Source organism: Borostomias antarcticus (assembly GCF_949987555.1).
Source record: "Borostomias antarcticus genome assembly, chromosome: 15".
Lineage (NCBI taxonomy): Eukaryota > Metazoa > Chordata > Actinopteri > Stomiiformes > Stomiidae > Borostomias > Borostomias antarcticus.
The window spans coordinates 3927367-3947409 of NC_140248.1; the positions used below are offsets into that span (position 1 = coordinate 3927367).

The 20043-nt window shown below is 47.9% G+C and overlaps 2 protein-coding genes and 1 pseudogene across 5 annotated transcripts in view; all 3 read right to left on the bottom strand.

Annotated features, from left to right (window-relative positions):
* The window catches only part of heatr6 (HEAT repeat containing 6), a gene marked incomplete at both ends in the record, with an annotated part of 19679 nt that extends 12811 nt beyond the window's left edge, over positions 1 to 6868 (bottom strand). The window contains 10 exon segments of the mRNA XM_084449844.1: positions 125 to 331; positions 718 to 892; positions 1457 to 1713; positions 2983 to 3129; positions 3288 to 3389; positions 3492 to 3606; positions 3910 to 4025; positions 4595 to 4735; positions 6359 to 6466; positions 6551 to 6868. Of these exon segments, the coding sequence (XP_084305970.1) occupies positions 125 to 331; positions 718 to 892; positions 1457 to 1713; positions 2983 to 3129; positions 3288 to 3389; positions 3492 to 3606; positions 3910 to 4025; positions 4595 to 4735; positions 6359 to 6466; positions 6551 to 6868 (1686 nt within the window).
* Positions 6869 to 7848: 980 nt separating this feature from the next.
* On the bottom strand, positions 7849 to 10470 carry LOC311319083 (dynein light chain 2, cytoplasmic-like; annotated as a pseudogene). Its single transcript, XR_014631358.1, has 3 exons — positions 10353 to 10470; positions 8739 to 8875; positions 7849 to 8012 (listed from the first exon to the last, which is right to left on the bottom strand). The product of XR_014631358.1 is annotated as a dynein light chain 2, cytoplasmic-like (transcript).
* Positions 10471 to 13479: 3009 nt separating this feature from the next.
* On the bottom strand, positions 13480 to 17160 carry LOC311319099 (serine/arginine-rich splicing factor 1A-like). Of its 3 annotated transcripts, XR_014630818.1 has the most exons (5): positions 16957 to 17160; positions 16326 to 16531; positions 15643 to 15815; positions 14456 to 15314; positions 13710 to 13843 (listed from the first exon to the last, which is right to left on the bottom strand). XR_014630818.1 is itself a non-coding variant. In XM_084450553.1 (4 exons), exons 1-4 carry the CDS (start codon positions 17148 to 17150, stop codon positions 13640 to 13642), a joined length of 777 nt encoding a protein of 258 aa, XP_084306679.1. In that variant the 5' UTR covers positions 17151 to 17160; the 3' UTR covers positions 13480 to 13639. The 3 variants fall into 3 exon arrangements, 2 of the variants coding, with proteins under 2 accessions (XP_084306679.1, XP_084306680.1); XM_084450553.1 differs by lacking the exon at positions 14456 to 15314 and having other exon boundaries at positions 13480 to 13843; XM_084450554.1 differs by having other exon boundaries at positions 13704 to 15314.
* Positions 17161 to 20043: the final 2883 nt, after the last annotated feature.

Here is a 20043-nt window from a genome sequence, read left to right on the forward strand (position 1 = left end):
GGCGCCCTCGGGGCGGAGGGGTGACGGGGTGAACGGCGCCCTCGGGGGGGAGGGGTGACGGGGTGAACGGCGCCCTCGGGGGGAGGGGTGACGGGGTGAACGGCGCCCTCGGGGCGACGCGTACCTTGACCACCTGCGTGAGCGTGTGGGCGGAGGACTCGGCCAGCAGGGCCAGGCTCAGGGCGCGGTGCAGCTCCCGCACAGCGGCGGCCAGCGAGAAGGAGAAGGGCGTGAAGGCGGTGCGAGGCCGCGCCGTGTCCTCCGCCACGCCCAGGAACTGACGGGATCCGTCCAGCACGGCCGACAGCACCTGGAGGGCACAGGAACGCACCTGGGGAGGGCGGGGGGGGGGGGGGGGTTAACGCACAATGGGGAAGGAGTGTGCTTGTATGTTTTTTTATTTTTTTATTTTGACTGGTCACTGCATTTTGATGAACACAGATATATGAAATGGATGCATTACAAACATCTATACATGACAATGTGTAAGAAAGCTGGATTTAGCACAAGGCTATATATAACACAAATAAATGATCACAATAACAACATTAAGACCAAGTAAAACAAACTACGATACATGGGCACAGAACACACTTGGACATGAGAGGCTAGTGTTCACATTTCTGCTTTTCAATCAACCATTTTTGAAGTTGGCATTTAAAAGTGGCGAGGGTGGGGCTTCCTCTTGAGAGACAGGTAGGCTAGGTGTGTGTGTACCTTGGGGGAGGGGTCCTTCAGGATGATGGTGAGCAGGGTGAGAGGGGGCGGCCCCCCCACGGGGGCGTCGGGGATGAAGGAGGACCAGAAGCCGTAGAGGGTCCTCTTCTCCACCCCCTTCACCACCGCCAGGAGGCAGTGGAGCGCAGCCTGCCTCACGCGCCCGTGGTACAGCCTGGCGGACCAGAGACACGCCCACGTGAGAGAGAGAGGGGGGCACGCAGCGCGCCCACGTGAGAGAGAGAGGCACGCAGCGCGCCCACGTGTGAGAGAGAGAGGGACACGCAGCGCGCCCACGTGAGAGAGAGAGGGGCGCGCAGCGCGCCCACGTGAGAGAGAGAGGGACACGCTAACACACGCCACATACTTTTTGTGTTTTTGTTGATATTTTTTAAGGCATTTCTGCTTTATTATGATAGGACAGTGTAGGTGACAGACAGGAAAGGTGGGAGAGAGAGAGAGAGAGAGAGAGAGAGAGAGAGAGAGGGGGGAAGACATGCAGCAAAGGGCGTGGGCTGGATTCGAACCCACTCCGCTGCAGAAGGGACTAGCCTTTACATTTTAAGATCTCGTTGCCATGGTGTGGTTTGAGAGAGAGAAATCATTTATATACACTTTACACATCAGCCCAACAACGCACTCACACAACCGCAGCTTAGGAGACCGTGTTTCGGTGCACGCGCGCACACACACAAACACACGCACACACACACACACACACACACACTACAGTACATACCTCAACTTGCTCTGTGCCCCTCCCTCGGGGTCAGAGAACTCTGAATCTGAGCTACTCCTCTTCCAGGAGGGGTAGAGAGAGGGAGCAGCAGGGCCTTTAGACCAGGGCTCTCCTCCTCCTCCTCCTTCTCTTCTCCCTCCTCCTCCTCCTCTCAGAGAAACAGTCTCCGTCTCTCTCTCGTCCTCCTCCACATCCTCTCCTCTCTTCTCGTCTGCTCCCGCCTTCTTCGCCTTCCCTCGCGACTTCCTCTTCTTGTTCTGTGGCGAAGGAGAGCGACAGAGCCAGAGGGAGGGATGGAGAGGTTGAGGAAAAAAGAGGGAAAGAGAGAGCGAAGAGGCGGAGGGAGCCCAAACGAACGAGGGCCGCTCAAAATGAAATCAGCCCTGAAAAAACAGCCATGTAGGAAAAGGACGTGTGTAGTGAAGCTATCCCAGGACTTCAACAACTAGCGCTTCTCACTTGTTTATCAATCTCTGACCCTGTTTACACCTGGCATTAAAATGCGTTTTTGGTGATCAGATTGCAATCTGATCGTGCTAAACCACATGAAAATACAGGTGTAAATGCGCCCAAAACGTTTTGAGGACGGATTGCGATCCGATCGGCCAAACCACCTCCGGAGGTGGTCAGGGACGTATTTCGACCACATTTAATGGAAGTGTAAATGGAAATGCGTTTTTTATCCACATATCAACAACGTGGGCGGAAATACGTAGCCGTTGGAACGCGCCGGTTCCAGACCAGCAAGGAGCAGGCTTCCATGGCAGCTAGCAAGAAAGCATTAAAATTGATCCTGGTCAAGGTTGGAGTCCAGACGAGACAAAAGTGTCTACTCTCAATTTAGTCAGACGAAAATATTCAAGAACAAACAGGATGTGACGTTCGATTGTCAGCTGGACAGAGTCGATCGGATCTCAAACGGATCGGGTTGAAGGTAATCGAAACGCATATTAATGCCAGGTGTAAATGTAATCAGGCTAAATCATTATCTAGATACAATCTGGATAGGAGACACACTTTAATGCCAGGTGTAAACGGGGTCTCTGATCACATTCTGAACGCGTGTCCTCATTTCCCCGCTAATCCGGAAGTGACCGAGTGAGAGGAGGATGCTTCCTCTTCCCTGTGTTGACCACTACGCCTGCATGTGACCGAGTGAGAGGAGGATGCTTCCTCTTCCCTGTGTTGACCACTACGCCTGCATGTGACCGAGTGAGAGGAGGATGCTTCCTCTTCCCTGTGTTGACCACTACGCCTGCATGTGAGCGAGTGAGAGGAGGATGCTTCCTCTTCCCTGTGTTGACCACTACGCCTGCATGTGACCGAGTGAGAGGAGGATGCTTCCTCTTCCCTGTGTTGACCACTACGCCTGCATGTGACCGAGTGAGAGGAGGATGCTTCCTCTTCCCTGTGTTGACCACTACGCCTGCATGTGAGCGAGTGAGAGGAGGATGCTTCCTCTTCCCTGTGTTGACCACTACGCCTGCATGTGGACGAGGACGACCCGGTGGTACGGTAGCTCTCACCCCAGACGCCTTGCCCTGCGCGGGGGGGTCCCTCGCTGGTTCAGCAGGTTTGGGCGCAGCGACACCCTCGTACTGGGGGAGAGGGGCCGGGTAAAGCACCGAGGGCCACTCCACACACACTCCCGGGGCCCCCTGGAACATGAACCTCTGAGGAATAACACACACACACACGCACACACGCGCGCACACACACACACACGCACGCGATGACACTTTAATATGAGCTGAGACAGTAATATTTATACACAATGTATACAGATGTGCGACGTTAACGGTGCATCACGCTGTCTTCATCATACACACACCTTGAGTGCAGCCAGTAGAGAACCCAGCTCCTCCCCAGCTCCCAACCTCCACTTCCCCCCCGACAGACACACCTGGAGGCCCTTCATGGCCCCCTGGACCACCTGGACACAGAGAGGGCGAGGATGAGAGAGAGCCCGAGAAAGAGATGACCGAATGTGTACAGTAGCTGTGGTGTGTGTGTGTGTGTGTGTAATAGTCTGTACCGCGCAGTAGAGCAGCTCATCTGTGTTGGACGATTTGGGTGACTGCAGTGTCTCCAGGAACACTCTGAAACACACACTCCTGTACCTGTCCTCTAGAGCTGGCTGGCCAGGAAGCCTGAATACATACATACACACACACACACACACACACACATACACACACACACACACACACACACACACACACACACACACACACACACACACACACACACACACACACACACACACACACACACACACACACACACACACACACACACACACACACACACACACACACACACACACTTCATCGGTATAGCTGGAAACGTTTTCAGGTCAAGACTGTTATACTTACAAAGTTATGCTGCCCCACTTAATCTTACACACAGAAAGGCTCCAGTCTGAGTGAAGAAGTGTGGATGTGAGTGCTCACCCTAGACAGAGGTTGGCCATACAGGTGAGTGCAGCACGGCGTAGTTCCATGTCGGGCTGATGGGGGGCGCTGTAGAGCATCAGCACTCCGCCCTCACCCAGTAACACACTCAGGTGCTGGAAAGAGAAGCCAAAACGACAACATTGATCACACAGTATCACTCAACATCGCGATCACAATCTTTATTCCATTGTGACTTTTCAAAGGAAAAATTGCAAATTGCACGTCACATAGGCCTTCACCAACATTTACATTTAAGCCATTTAGCAGAAGCCTTTATCCACAGTAATTTGCAGTTATGAGCTGGTTTTTCAGTCACTGGTTGACCACCACTGGGCTACCTACCGCCCAACACCACACACACTACACACTACACTCAGAATCAGCTTCCTACCGCACAACACCACACACACTACACACTACACTCAGAATCAGCTTCCTACCGCCCAACACCACACACACTACACACTACACACTACTCAGAATCAGCTTCCTACCGCCCAACACCACACACACTACACACACACACTACTCAGAATCAGGCCTGGGCTACATCAGGGTGGCCTGCCCTTCATATCTTTTATGCGGTCTCCTTGACTGATTTAATTCACATTTGAAGGTACTTTGGACACTTTTAAGACTCAGCCCAGATATGGTCATTGCTCTAACCCTAGGCTGCATCTACCTTGTGGCATTGAGGTCCGTTCCCGTACACCAGGGTGGAGAGGGCCAGCAGGACATCTGAGTGGGTCCAAGAGCTGCACACGCTTAGAGCACGCATGGTATAACACACCAACACATCCAGCGTCTGCTCATCCACTATCACCTACAGAACAGAGGGAGAATAGCTTCACAGCCATAGCCATACCAAGCCTATCACTTGGACAAAAACAGCTCAAAGATAGCGATTCGCACACAGGCAGCACACACACACACACACACACACACACACACACACACACACACACACACACACACACACACACACACACACACACACACACACACAGCCAAATATAAAATAATATTGCCAAAGCAACAGTGGCATAACAGAAATAATTCTACACACACACCCTAATACACAAAAGTTAAATACAGATAATTACATATAAACATATACACACATACTACTACTACACAGGTACTGTATACAGCTGCAGTCTGCACCTACACATGCAATCATTTACACATAGATACAGATACAGTATTCAGAATGTTTGAATATTGAATGTGTAGGAAGTACATATTATATACTTCATATACATTCAATATCCAGAAACTCTGCATTCTAAAGGAACATAAACTATAGATACAGATCCAGCATTCAGAATTTCTGAATACTAAATGCACTGGAAGTATATATTATATATGAGGCTGTGCTCAAGATGTAGAGCGGGTCGTCCAATGACTGCAGGGTCAGCAGTTCGAATCCCCGCTCCTCCTGTCCACATGTCAAAGTGTCCTTGAGCAAGACACTGAACCACAAATTGCTCCTAATAAGCAGACTAGCACCTCGCATGGCAGCTGCCACCATTGGTGTGTGAATGGGTGAATGAGAGGCCATTGTAAAGTTCTTTGGATAAAAGCACTATATAAGTGCAGTCCATTTACCATATACGTCCTATACACTCAACATTCAGAAACCCTGCATTATAAAGGAACTTACATACAATACATTTCGATATAACAAGGTATAATTTAACTAAATATGTGTGTAAAATTAAAGTAATGCAAGCAAAGAGGTCAGCAGCACACGTCAAGCCCCTGGCCAACCAAGCTGACGTCAGTATGATGTCAGACCCCTGGCCAACCACCCTGACGTCAGTATGATGTCAGAGCCCTGGCCAACCAAGCTGACGTCAGTATGATGTCAGACCCCTGGCCAACCACCCTGACGTCAGTATGATGTCAGACCCCTGGCCAACCAAGCTGACGTCAGTATGATGTCAGACCCCTGGCCAACCACCCTGACGTCAGTATGATGTCAGACCCCTGGCCAACCACCCTGACGTCAGTATGATGTCAGACCCCTGGCCAACCAACCTGACGTCAGTATGATGTCAGACCCCTGGCCAACCAAGCTGACGTCAGTATGATGTCAGACCCCTGGCCAACCAAGCTGACGTCAGTATGATGTCAGACCCCTGGCCAACCAAGCTGACGTCAGTATGATGTCAGACCCCTGGCCAACCAAGCTGACGTCAGTATGATGTCAGACCCCTGGCCAGCCAACCTGACGTCAGTATGATGTCAGACCCCTGGCCAACCAACCTGGCGTCAGTATGATGTCAGACCCCTGGCCAACCAAGCTGACGTCAGTATGATGTCAGACCCCTGGCCAACCAACCTGATGTCAGTATGATGTCAGACCCCTGGCCGACCAAGCTGACGTCAGTATGATGTCAGACCCCTGGCCAACCAAGCTGACGTCAGTATGATGCGTGTTTACCTGCAGCTGGTTGAGGAGGTGATGGATGAGCTGACACAGTTTAATCACTAGATGCTCTTGACTGAAGGGCACAAGACGACTGGCATGAACGAGCAGGACGCACACATCCTGCAAAGGAAAAACACAAGGAACTTACTTACAAACGTCACCTTACAACACGCAATAGTACGGCAGAGTTGTCTTGCTACCTACCTCTGGTCGGATATGGGTGTGTGGGTTGAAGTTGTTATTGTAGTTTTCTGAGATGAGTTGGTCGAACAGCAGGTTGAGCTCAGTTTTGAGGCTGGACGGGTCTCCGGCTCGCAGGGAGCGCAGTTTGGAGGAGCAGCGGGAAAACTGGACCCCTGCATCGGATGAGGAGCCGAGCAGGTTCTCCTGGGCCAGCGGGATGAACGGAGCTGCGTTAGGGGACAGGATCACCGGAGGACTGTCGCTAACACTGGGGTTAGTCTGGAGGTTGGAAGAGCCCAGTGGGCCAGATGCCGGTGGCAACGTTTCTCTCGCCGCCATTTTACAGGTAGGTGGGTAGCTGCCTGCTGCTATCGCAACCCACATCAACATCCTGGGTCAAAGGGAGGTCAAAGTATTGCTTCCGCTTCTGCGCACGTCGCTCATCGTCAGCTGATCGTCAGACGTCATACATTCATGGTCAGAGATGCCAGTGAGCTCTATGAATGAGCTGGTGGTTTGAGGCCATGCTCTGTGTGCTACTGCAACATTCATACAAAATAATGAGAGCTGACACACTTTAGATTGATGACGTGGTGCATTTCATCCACACACACATAATAAAGATATGAAATATAGATTTGTGGGAGATGTGTGGGGATGCGAGATGGATGCAAAGATGGATGATAACCTAGTACTCTTTCAATCTTGGAGTGCGTTCACACACTACCATTCATTAAATTTGAGGCCATATTAGTTTTAAATAAAGTGTACTCTTTATTAATCATGTGTAAGCAACAGTCAAAGCATTTTTATACAACATCTGTGTCAACAACAAATCATACAGAAAATAAAAAAAACATAACGAAAATCTCCTGTTGCTGGATAATCTGAGGGGACTCCGTGAAGAGCAAGGTCATCATACTGCAACATATACACATGAAGTCATGTATAACGGTAACCATGCGTCAATGCACAGCCAGGTACGGAGAATTATCTGGAACTTTTGGAGAGTATGAGTTAGTCTGTTTGTAAGCAAATGTATGGATGCAGTGTGTGTGTGTGTGTGTGTGTGTGTGTATGCGTGTGTGTGTGTGTGTGTGTGTGTGTGTGTGTGTGTGGGTGTGTATGCGTGTGTGGTGTGTGTGTAATAATGGCCTCGGCCATCAGTGTATCACAGTCCAGATGAGGAGCACAGCCCCTTCCTCTGTCGGTGGTAGTGTGTGTTGGGAAGCGAGGGGGTTCAGTCACGGTAAGGCGGTGAGGGGAGGTCAGGGTATTACTGGGTTTGGTTAGGGGGGGGGGGAGGGGGGGAGTGGGTTTCAGCCTGACTTGAAGAGCAGGATGGCGACTTGGCCCAGGTAGAAGTAGATGAAGTGCTTGGTCTCATGTGTCACATAGCTACCAAAGTTCCTTCCCACACATAGCTACCAAAGTTCCTTCCCACAATGCAATGCCATGTGGGGTTGTACTTCTTATCAAACTCCTGGGAGGAAAAAGACAAAGGCTTCATGAATACATTAAACTCACTTGAAATATTCACATGGGCAGCATCTGATGTCTAGCAACGCGTCTTGATGTACGGAGGAGGGATGGGGCAGCATCAGGAGACAAGCTGACAGACTGGCACCAAAGATATATTACTGAACGGGCCCAAGAGCTCAGGGGCCCTCATTCAATAACAGCCTCAACAATTCTGCTGAAAAACTGAAGCAATAGCCTAAACATTCACTTGAAGACGTCACAAGTAAGAAATAGCATCATGATACCTGTAGTTTTTAAGTGAGTGTTTATCTATAGTACTTTAGAGGGGCTGAGTACTCCATATGGGCCCTTCAACTCTTTTGGGGAGAAATCCAAAAAGCAGGTCCTCCCCACAGAGTTGAGGTCCCTCGAGTCAAAACCGAGCTGGATAAAGCTGCTTTTATTGTAAGTTTTCTCAAATCATCTGCAAATTGGATGCCGTCTCATTGGACAAATTCAAAATGTTGATAAATGAAATGGCTGGGGGGGGGCCTTTATGTGTCTGTGCCCAGGAGCCCCATCATAATCCGTTTATGACCGTCACCAACACTGGGGTTGGAAGACAACAGTGGGCCAGAAGATGGTGGCAAAGCACGTTGTCATGCATGTGAATGCAGGACAAGTGCCCGGCAGAATTAAAGGACTACTCACAAAACCATTGAACGATATGCATGCTGTCTTATTTTACCTTTTTGATGTAGGCAGCAATGTCTTTCTCGATGTTGTACTTCTCCATGGCCTGAGTGGCACAGTCCACTGCATCCTGCTGCATGTCCTCAGACATGTCTGCATTCTTTATCACTGCCTTCCTGTCGGTCATGATGGCTGCATAAAACACACACACACACACACACACACACACACACACACAGTGTTAGTCTAAACAAGGCATTAGAATATGAATTGCGATGCTGTTGTTACCGTTTGCTTACTTAAACAAATCCCCTTCGCTTCCCTTTAGTTCACGTGATGCACTATTACTAGGTGTAATAGACAAAACATTACTATTTTCTTCTATGTAAGCAAGGGACTTTATCCAGTCTCATGACTAGGTTTGGCGTGTTAGCTGCTTAGCAAGTGGTCTCCACCACAGCGACAGTTGAGGAACAATGATTGTACCCCTTGAGGAAGCACTCAAGAGTCCTAAGACTGTCTCTCTACAAGTGGTGTCCCTAACAAGAGTCAGGTCCAATAGTATGATTCAGCAGCCCTGGCCTGTAGATCCAGGAGAGATATGTGGTCTGTGTGGTATGGTATTGGAGCTCTATCACCTGATCTCTGCAGTTGCAACTTGGTGCCAAACAGCTATCAATCCCCCCCCACACACACACACACACACACACACACTTTATCACCTCCTAGATAGAGACATATCTGGTCCCCATCCACTGAGAACACAACAGGAACACCAGGCCGAGAGACAGGCCCAGTGGATACCCCCCAGCTCACACATTAAAACTAGACATACTAATTAGAGGGTTCAACAGAAGAGGCTGTTGGACTACCAAACAGTTAACGTAGCCCACACTCAATGCCTGTTCCAGATAGTTTTCAACTCCTGGGAGGGGGACATGCTGACGCGGTAAAGTCTCTCCATAGATGATGACTGGAAAACATGTCAAACCAACCGAGGGGCTACTTAGGCTCCCTTTAGGGTGGGGTGGGAGGGGGGCAAGCCACACGTGCTACACAACGAGATGTGCAACATCCCAAACTACGCATCAAGGTACTGTTCTATTAATACATCCATGGTACTGAGGGAGGCTGGTCCATCAGATTGTGGACACCTTCCCCCAGACAACACCTGAGGTTGGGACAATCCCGTGTGCCCGATCTGCCCATCTCTACTCTCTGGTTTGGATCGCAGAAACTGAGCAGTGGAATTCGAGGGAATTTAAACTTTCTACCCTTAAAATAGACTATTCGACAGAAAAATGATCTGGCAGTGGCAATGAATTCCGTCGGTGTCCTTGAAACAGTGTCCGCCTCCGAGCTGTGACTGTGCTGTGAAACATGGACTCAGCAGCTTCGCATCAGGTCGCCTACATCCTAATGACCGCTCCATGACACACAGGTAGGAGGCTACGACGTGTTGGCTTCGTCAACATTGGTCATAGAGACCATCAGATGTAGGTCTGCCCTCCTGCTCATTAAAGCTACACAACACCTCCAGGGACACACAGACATGACACGGACACTTCAGCACGCAGTGTCACCAAGAGTACAATTGCGCAGATATTTGAACTTTAAGCTGCATGCATGCCAGTCCGGTTGCAATAACACAAAGGAAAAACTAGCTCACCTGTTTATTGTCTGGGTTCGCTTTGCACAATGGCTGAATTGAGTCACGCAATTCACAACTTGCCTTCTTTTGAACAAAGTTCTGCGTGCAGGCGTCTCGTGCGATGGCTCGACCAGCGTCTGTCCGTCATATGCGGTTACATGCCACGCGCACACCTGCCCCGCCCCCCGCACTGCACCGGCTCTCTGATTGGCTCGATCACGACCTCCACCCGGTTGCTGCGAGCGTTTTCTGCCCGCATCTTATTTCCACCCAGAATGCAGCGCAGCTCCTTTGGGAAGGTGATTGATCCTCTTTTGCCAATGAGGGGTGTTTATCTGACTGACTATATGCACTCTTACATATAGGCCTGCATTAATATCACATGCATCATTGATTAGATTAATAGTCAGTAATAGATAGTAACAGGTGCTTTATCCAGATCAGTGGAGATAAATGGCATTGTATGTGTGGTTGACTGTATAAAACATCTAGACAATAGTGATAGGCCGATACAGTTGTTACATAATGAACAATATAGCCTACAACCTGGCCTAGAGTCAGCCATGCCACCTAAAGTGTGAGTCTTTCTGTTTGGGAGTGTTAAAGGATGGTGTATTCTACTCAACCAGGTGTCATGGTGTAGTCATTTAAGTATGTCATTTAGTGTGACAAATGAAAGTAGCCTAAAAGCTAAAACAGGTTTTAGTAACACTAACCGAATCGATATTGAATCAAATTGAATCGTGATAATCGATTCTGAACCTTGTGAATCGTAATCGAATCGATACCCAGTCCTACCTCGATACCCAGTCCTACCTCGATACCCAGTCCTACCTCGATACCCAGTCCTACCTCGATACCCAGTCCTACCTCGATACCCAGTCCTACCTTGATACCCAGTCCTACCTTGATACCCAGTCCTACCTTGATACCCAGTCCTACCTTGATACCCAGTCCTACCTTGATACCCGGTCCTACCTTGATACCCGGTCCTACCTTGATACCCGGTCCTACCTTGATACCCGGTCCTACCTTGATACCCAGTCCTACCTTGATACCCGGTCCTACCTTGATACCCAGTCCTACCTTGATACCCGGTCCTACCTTGATACCCAGTCTTACCTTGATACCCAGTCCTACCTTGATACCCAGGCCTACCTTGATACCCAGTCCTACCTTGATACCCAGTCCTACCTTGATACCCAGTCTTACCTTGATACCCAGTCCTACCTTGATACCCAGTCCTACCTTGATACCCAGTCCTACCTTGATACCAGTCCTACCTTGATACCAGTCCTACCTTGATACCCAGTCCTACCTTGATACCCAGTCCTACCTTGATACCCGGTCCTACCTTGATACCCGGTCCTACCTTGATACCCGGTCCTACCTTGATACCCAGTCCTACCTTGGCATAGATTCTACATCTCTGGAACTCTAATGGAGTGATGACGCTCTTACCTCCAAAAGATATTCTGTCCCTTATTTAGTGCTGTGATGATGGTGCAGAGTGGCCCAAAATCCACCATAGGTGTTCATTTGGGTTCATAGGTGTTCAATTGAGTTGTGGTGAGTGCGAAGGCCATAGCATATGATTCACGTCATTTCAGACTCAACAAACCATGCACAGACCCCTTGTGCCCTGCGGACGGGGGCATTGTCAAACCCATCAGATGAGAAATGTTTCATCGTAGGATAAAGGTGATCGTCTTTGCAATAAGGGGTGTATGTGCTGCAACCCTACCATAATATCCTTCTCTATGCAGTTGTTGACATCCAGTCACCTGAGCTGTTTCTCCTTACATATCACACAAGCATCATTGTCATGTGCGCTTTCGACCACACTTTTCCATAGATTTAAATGCATTTGTCACTTTAACTTTATTCACTGTTGCTATTGGAAACACGAGCCAGTTGAGCAGTCTTTGTCATTGAAGCTCCTGCCATCTGTGCACCAACGATGAACCCTTTTCAAAGTCCCTTAGAACTGTTCCTCTTGCCATCTTGTTCTAAAATTGAGGTCAACAATAAAGCTTTGATTGATTGATTGAACAGGGCCTGCTCAGCTATTTTATACATGCCATGGAGGATGTTAATTGCCATGCCATGGAGAATGTTAATTGCTTAATTGTCATGCCATGTAGGATGTTAATTGCTTAATTGCCATGTAGGATGTTAATTGCTTAATTGCCATGGAGGATGTTAATTGCTTAATTGTATCATGCAGTACACCTGTATGGAAGCATCTGTATTCATTGTTTCTTCACTCATTTATTCAGGTTTCTTCTTTGCCACCTGTCTTTTATCTTTCCTTCCCCATCCAAGCCTTTTGTGCTTTTATCAAATCAAACTTTATTTGTATAGCGCATGTCATACACAGAGACATGATTAACAGTAGAGTGCACAACTAGTTAGAGAAATTGCCTACATGGCAATTTGTGTTTTATGCGAGTATGCCTAGGTAGACGTTAACCGTTTTATGCGTGTAAGCCTAGGAGGTCCAGTAGTCTTGTCCAGTAATCAGCAGAGTTGAGGAGGGAGAAGTCACATGACCGTTTCAGATCATGTTCTGGGCTCATCAGAAGCATGTACCAACCTGACACCGTGGTATGAAATCCCCTCATCTATTTTGACTGATCCAAATGCTTCACTTTAATTAAACCTGGTTCTCTCTGAGGTGAAATTTGTCCCTAGATTAATATAGCAGACAAATACTACAATTGTAGAATCAAGTATTTATTGAACATGGGTATCAACACTTCCAACTACTAGAGTATATAAGCAAAAAAACAAACAGGAATTTGTCAAAAAACCTGAGAGAAAACACAAACCATATTTTTAGCATTAGCCTCTTTGATCCCAGCCCTCCCTCCCAGACACCCACCCCCCTCCTCCCCGTGTTGATTCCCCTCTAGTTACCCCTCCTCCTCCCCAGGTTGATTAACCTCTAGTTACCCCTCCTCCCTCCCAACCCCCTCCTCCTCCCCAGGTTGATTAACCTCTAGTTACCCCTCCTCCCTCCCACCCCTCCTCCCCAGGTTGTGATTCCCCTCTAGTTAGCCCCCCCTCTAGTTACCGCTCTCCTCCCTTCTAGTTACCCCCCTCCCCCCCCTAGTTACCCCCTTCCTCCCCTCTAGTTACCGCTCTCCTCACGCGTGCGCTCCATCCTGCGCCTCCCAGCTGGCTCTGCTCCATGCTTCGCTCCTCTTTTTATAAATCAAAAATCACATCTCACCAGGATCCCATCAGCTCCACCAAAAGAAGAAAAACTGAAAAAAAGGTAATTTGGTGTGTTTGAATGCCAATTAGTTTGATCGAACGGTTCCGGTTTGGTGTGTGTGGGAGGGGGATGTGGGCTGGGCCGGGCCAGGGGTTGGGATCCTCTCCTGGTAAAATGCTCCCATGCTCCTGCTCCATGTCTCCATCCTTAAGCCTAATCCTAATCTGATCCTGAATCCTGATGGTCTGATGCGGCTCCGGGATGGGGAGCCAGTGAGCCCAATCCAAACCTTCAGAATACCAGCACAACCAAAGAGAAGGAGGCAACAAGTTAGAATCACACGCACGCAAAAAAAAAAGGAGCTTTTTCCTGTCTACAAATTTATCAAGGACGGATCATATAGGTGTCATAGATTGCTTTGGAGAAAGGACACCTGACTGATCTGCTCCAAGTGAAACTACAAAATTCTACACAACATGGGCACTTGCCCCAAAAACGTCTGGACAAAAACTACAGCGAAAATACTGATGGCTAATGACTGTAGTGAAATGAGGCTGCCACAACAGACAGGTGAGCACTATCGTCTTTTTCTCAAATACAGAACTTGGGGTCAGTCCAGGGCATCGCTGGACCCTGTTTGGTACTGGGAGGGAAAACCAGTCCTCTTACTGGTGGACCAGCATGGACAGGGAGCATGCATACTAAGCTCTTAAAAGTGAGTGACAGTGTGTGTATGTGCAAGTCTGGTAGGGGGCAAGAGACAGGGGAGATACTAATACGGCAAAGCAAAACGTATGAATTATTGATAAAAGTACTCATACAAGAGAATATACACAAAAAAAAAATCAGGCTCCAAGCCTATAGGCTGGTTTTAAAAGGTAAGAGGCCACTGTCGTCATACCATCAGCTCCTCATTTGACTCCTCCTCCTGTTTATCCTAATATGAACTGTTTCCTGTGTTCCCATCCTATCCTGCTCCTCTGAACTGTACAGAGAGACACATGAGAAGGTAAAAATACAACAGTTTACACCAATATACACTTCAGACCAAGAAAAACAAAAAATGCCCTCCCTGCCCCAAAGCATACAAACCCCCTCCCAGCCCACAACATCCAGAACACGAGGCAAACAATGATGGAAGCCCCTATGGTGCTGGTCCATTTGACCCAGATTGTGGGTTCAATGGAAAAGGGCGGGGGGGGGGGGGGGGGGTGAGAGTTGTCAATCAGAATGAAAGCACAGGGTGGAACAGACACAGAACAGGGGCGATGTAGAACGTAGAGGGGGTGGAGATAAGTGAGGCGAGTGGGGTAAGATGAGCGGTCACATTCAAAAGAAACGCCATCAGTCAAATGAAAAGAAAAAAAAACAACTCATGAAACAAACGTCAGAAAGTTTACAAAACGATGAGGGGGGTGAAAAAGCTCAATATACAGGGAGAATGGAACAAGAACATGGGCCAGGAGAAACGGAAGAATAACACAGCCGATGGTCCAGCGGGCAGGATGAGGAACATGTTGAGTCTCGGTCTCTGGGCAGGGCTGTGGCGTGTCGTGGCGGGTCTGGGTTGGGGGGTAGATGTGCTCGTGAGGTATCTAGGTGTGTGAGCGAGAGCGGGAGTGTCGGGGGGAGTAGCGCGGCGACGCTCTGCGGGACGGAGGCGAGCGGCTTCGGGACCGGCTGTGACTCCGGGAGCGCGAGCGGTCGTAGCTGGGGCTCCGGGGACCGTCCACCTTCACACGGATGTAAGCCGTCTCTCCCTGTACACGCACACACACACACACACACACACACACAGAGACAGCCATGCAACACGGCCATGCACACACAGGAAAGAGAGAGAGCTGCTCTATGAGATACACGTGTGACCTTTTGAAGAGGACCTCCACACAAAACGCTGCTACTAGTTGAGACTCAAAGGTACTGCAGAGCAACCTGGATCAATTCCATTTCCTCTCCCTAACTCACTCCCTCCACAGTGAGGCCTTTACATTTCCCAGAGTGGGACTTACCTTGTAGACCTTCCCAATTCCAAAGCTAATCTCTGGGGTGAGTGTCACTTGTCCTCATGTCGTCACTCTAACCTACCTCGTGAGAGCGGAACTTAGTGTTATCCAGCTTGCGGACGGCGTAGGTCATGTCTTCCTTCCGTACGAACTCCACCACGCCGGTGCCGTCCCGGAACACGTCTGCGTAACATACATCACCTGCCTCGCGCATGTGGTCCTTCAGGTCCTGCCAGCTTCCGCTGGGGGGGAGGCCTGCAGGAGAGAGAGACACATGGGGCGGGGGTTAGAGGCTTTGACCAGAGCTGCGTTCCGAATCGCATACTACCCTACTAAAAACAGTAGTAGCCAAAACAGGATGTAGTATGTCCCAATACATAGTATGCCACACGCAGTATGGCAAAAATACCAGGACGTCCTACTACATCCGTTCGTATTTTGCAGTATGCAAGCCAGCAGGCTTTTCTGGCTATTCTGACCCACAATCCTGTGCGCAACGGAAATGTGCGTCACATGTGCGAGTCGTGACAGCTGTAGACGAATGTCGCGTTATGGACAGCGACGGATGTGGGCAAATTTCAAGGCGCAATGTTATGACAAGGTAGTATGTCCCAATTGGATGCCTACTGCTTACAAAGTACGTACTTTCTAAGGGCAGCTGTAGTAGGTACTGGTAGTAAGAAGTCGAAGTATGCGATTCGGAACGCAGCCCAGGTACTACAACAAGCAAAGATTAACAACACACATCAGTAGCGACTCACTCACCTGAGACTATGACCCTGTTCTCGGAGCGCCGTGAGGGAGGGCCATATCTGCCCCGTGGAGCTCCGCCCACTCCACCTCCTCCTCCTCCACCTCCTCCTCCTCCACCTCCTCGCGCACCCCCACGCCCGCTCCGGGGGAACTCCACGCGCAGACGGTAGCCGTCATAGTCATAGCCGTCGCGACCATAGACGGCATCATCAGCGTCCCTACACAAGTCAGTAGGGCTCGTCACACACACAAGTAGTACACACAAGTAGTACACACAAGTAGTACACACAAGTAGTACACACAAGTAGTACACACAAGTAGTACACAGCATCATCAGCGTCCCTAAGCATGTCAGTAGGGCTCGTCACACACACAAGTAGTACACACAAGTAGTACACACAAGTAGTACACAAAAAGCTGCGCACGCAACCTGTTGCATAGGTTGAGTAACGTTATTCCAGTCCTGATGACTATGCTCAGACCATAGCTAGCTATGCCTGCTTCTGGCTGCTAGCTATAATAATCTAAAGACAGTGCTGTGCCTTTTGTAGCAGTTAGCTAAGTCGACTCAAAATGTGTCTTAGAGAACTTAGCTAGCCTGGCTAGCTCATAGCAACACCACCACCCCTCCTGGTGGACGCACCTCGGGTCCTCGAACTCGACGAAGGCAAACGGCGGTCCTCCTCTTCGGTTCTTCAGGTCAATGTCTCTAATCGCTCCATATTTGTAGAACACGTCTTCTACGTCTTTGGTGCGGATGTCTGGAGGAAGGTTTCCCACGTAGATCCGACAGTCGTTATTCCCCGCTGGGCCTCGGATCACACTTCCGTCAGACATGCCTGTAGAATCGACCAACTCGGACACGATGCGTGCTCAACGTGGTTCCCCAACCAACTTCTGCCATAACCACGCCCCCGCGAGTTTTCATTGGGTTAGGGTTAGGGTTAGGGTTGTCCAATGAAAACTCGCGGGGGCGTGGTTATGGCAGAAGTTGGTTGGGGGAAAAAATGACGCGTGGTGCGTCAACACTAACCCTAACCCTAGATATAGCTACTAACGCTTAAACAACACTAACCCTAACCCTAGATATAGCTACTAACGCTTAAACACTAACCCTAACCCTAGCTATAGCTACTAACGCTTAAACACTAACCCTAACTATAGCTACTAACGCTTAAACAACACTAACCCTAACCCTAGCTATAGCTACTAACGCTTAAACAACACTAACCCTAACCCTAGATATAGCTACTAACGCTTAAACACTAACCCTAACCCTAGCTATAGCTACTAACGCTTAAACACTAACCCTAACCCTAGAAATAGCTACTAACGCTTAAACAACACTAACCCTAACCCTAGATATAGCTACTAACGCTTAAACAACACTAACCCTCACCCTAGCTATAGCTACTAACGCTTAAACAACACTAACCCTAACCCTAGCTATAGCTACTAACGCTTAAACAACACTAACCCTAACTATAGCTACTAACGCTTAAACAACACTAACCCTAGCTATAGCTACTAACGCTTAAACAACACTAACACTAACCCTAGCTATAGCTACTAACGCTTAAACAACACTAACCCTAACCCTAGATATAGCTACTAACGCTTAAACAACACTAACCCTCACCCTAGCTACTAACGCTTAAACAACACTAACCCTAGCTATAGCTACTAACGCTTAAACAACACTAACCCTAGATATAGCTACTAACGCTTAAACAACACTCACCCTAGCTATAGCTACTAACGCTTAAACAACACTAACCCTAGCTATAGCTACTAACGCTTAAACAACACTAACACTAACCCTAGCTATAGCTACTAACGCTTAAACAACACTAACACTAACCCTAGCTATAGCTACTAACGCTTAAACAACACTAACACTAACCCTAGCTATAGCTACTAACGCTTAAACAACACTAACCCTAGCTATAGCTACTAACGCTTAAACACTAACCCTAACCCTAGCTATAGCTACTAACGCTTAAACAACACTAACCCTAACCCTAGATATAGCTACTAACGCTTAAACACTAACCCTAGCTATAGCTACTAACGCTTAAACAACACTAACCCTCACCCTAGCTATAGCTACTAACGCTTAAACAACACTAACCCTAGCTATAGCTACTAACGCTTAAACAACCCTAACCCTAGATATAGCTACTAACGCTTAAACAACACTAACCCTAGCTATAGCTACTAACGCTTAAACAACACTAACCCTAACCCTAGCTATAGCTACTAACGCTTAAACAACACTAACCCTAACCCTAGCTATAGCTACTAACGCTTAAACAACACTAACCCTAACCCTAGCTATAGCTACTAACGCTTAAACAACACTAACCCTAACCCTAGCTATAGCTACTAACGCTTAAACAACACTAACCCTAACCCTAGCTATAGCTACTAACGCTTAAACAACACTAACCCTAACCCTAGCTATAGCTACTAACGCTTAAACACTAACCCTAGCTATAGCTACTAACGCTTAAACAACACTAACTCTAACCCTAGCTATAGCTACTAACGCTTAAACAACACTAACCCTAGCTATAGCTACTAACGCTTAAACAACACTAACCCTAACCCTAGCTATAGCTACTAACGCTTAAACAACACTAACCCTAGCTATAGCTACTAACGCTTAAACAACACTAACCCTAACCCTAGCTATAGCTACTAACGCTTAAACAACACTAACCCTAACCCTAGCTATAGCTACTAACGCTTAAACAACACTAACCCTAACCCTAGTTATAGCTACTAACGCTTAAACAACACTAACCCTAACCCTAGCTATAGCTACTAACGCTTAAACAACACTAACCCTAACCCTAGCTATAGCTACTAACGCTTAAACAACACTAACCCTCACCCTAGCTATAGCTACTAACGCTTAAACATCAACTCAAACATCCAAACAGCTATGAAGAGCACACTCAGCACACAAACTAATATTTCCTCCCACGGCCAAGTTGGTCAACCAACCAGCTGGTTCATTAACCTCTGTTGTAGAAATATGGTGGCGATAGCATGACTACAAAACATTTACATTTCTGCGCGATACAAAACATGCTCTGACGACAGGATACCCATCTTGCAAAGATAAGAGTATTGTGAGTGGTAGCGCTCACACTAGAATTAGGCGAAGTTTAATTAGATCAATTTTGTCATTTAGCAGACGCTTTTGTCCAAATTCCTAAGCGGCTTAAGTAAATTTGTCTAGAGCAGTAAACGCATGCACACTAAACCACTGTTTTTAATTGTCACCATTTTGCATAACACAGTAAAAAAAACAATACCAACCAACATCATATAATTCAGTCTGTAGACAATGTTCTAGTATTGCTCTAGTATACTAACCCCACATATCCTCACTAAAATAAATAAATAAAATTCCTTTCGATCACAGCGCATGAATCCCTGTAATATCTCCCTAATGCTCTCGTATAATCCCACATATCCTCACTAATAAGGAAGAGCATTAGAGCCAACAACTGAGTTTTTTTTTTTAAGCTTCTGAATTTAAAGTCAGAAATTCTGACTTTTTTCTCATAAGTTATTTCTGACTTTTTTTCTCAGAAATTCCGATTTTTTTCTCCTCAGAAATTCTGACTTTAATCTCAGAAGTTATTTGTGACTTTTTTCTCAGAAATTTTGACTAAAGTTTAGCTTAAAAAAAAAACAAAAAAACTCAGTTGTTGGCCCT

Coding starts and splice junctions, on each gene's coding strand:
- LOC311319099 (XM_084450553.1), bottom strand. CDS start 17,150: ATGTCTGACGGAAGTGTGATCCGAGGCCCAGCGGGGAATAACGACTGT. Junction 15,816..16,325: donor GAACAGGGTCATAGTCTCAG/GTGAGTGAGTCG, acceptor TCTCTCCTGCAG/GCCTCCCCCCCAGCGGAAGC. Junction 13,844..15,642: donor CTAAGTTCCGCTCTCACGAG/GTAGGTTAGAGT, acceptor GGTATTCTGAAG/GTTTGGATTGGGCTCACTGG.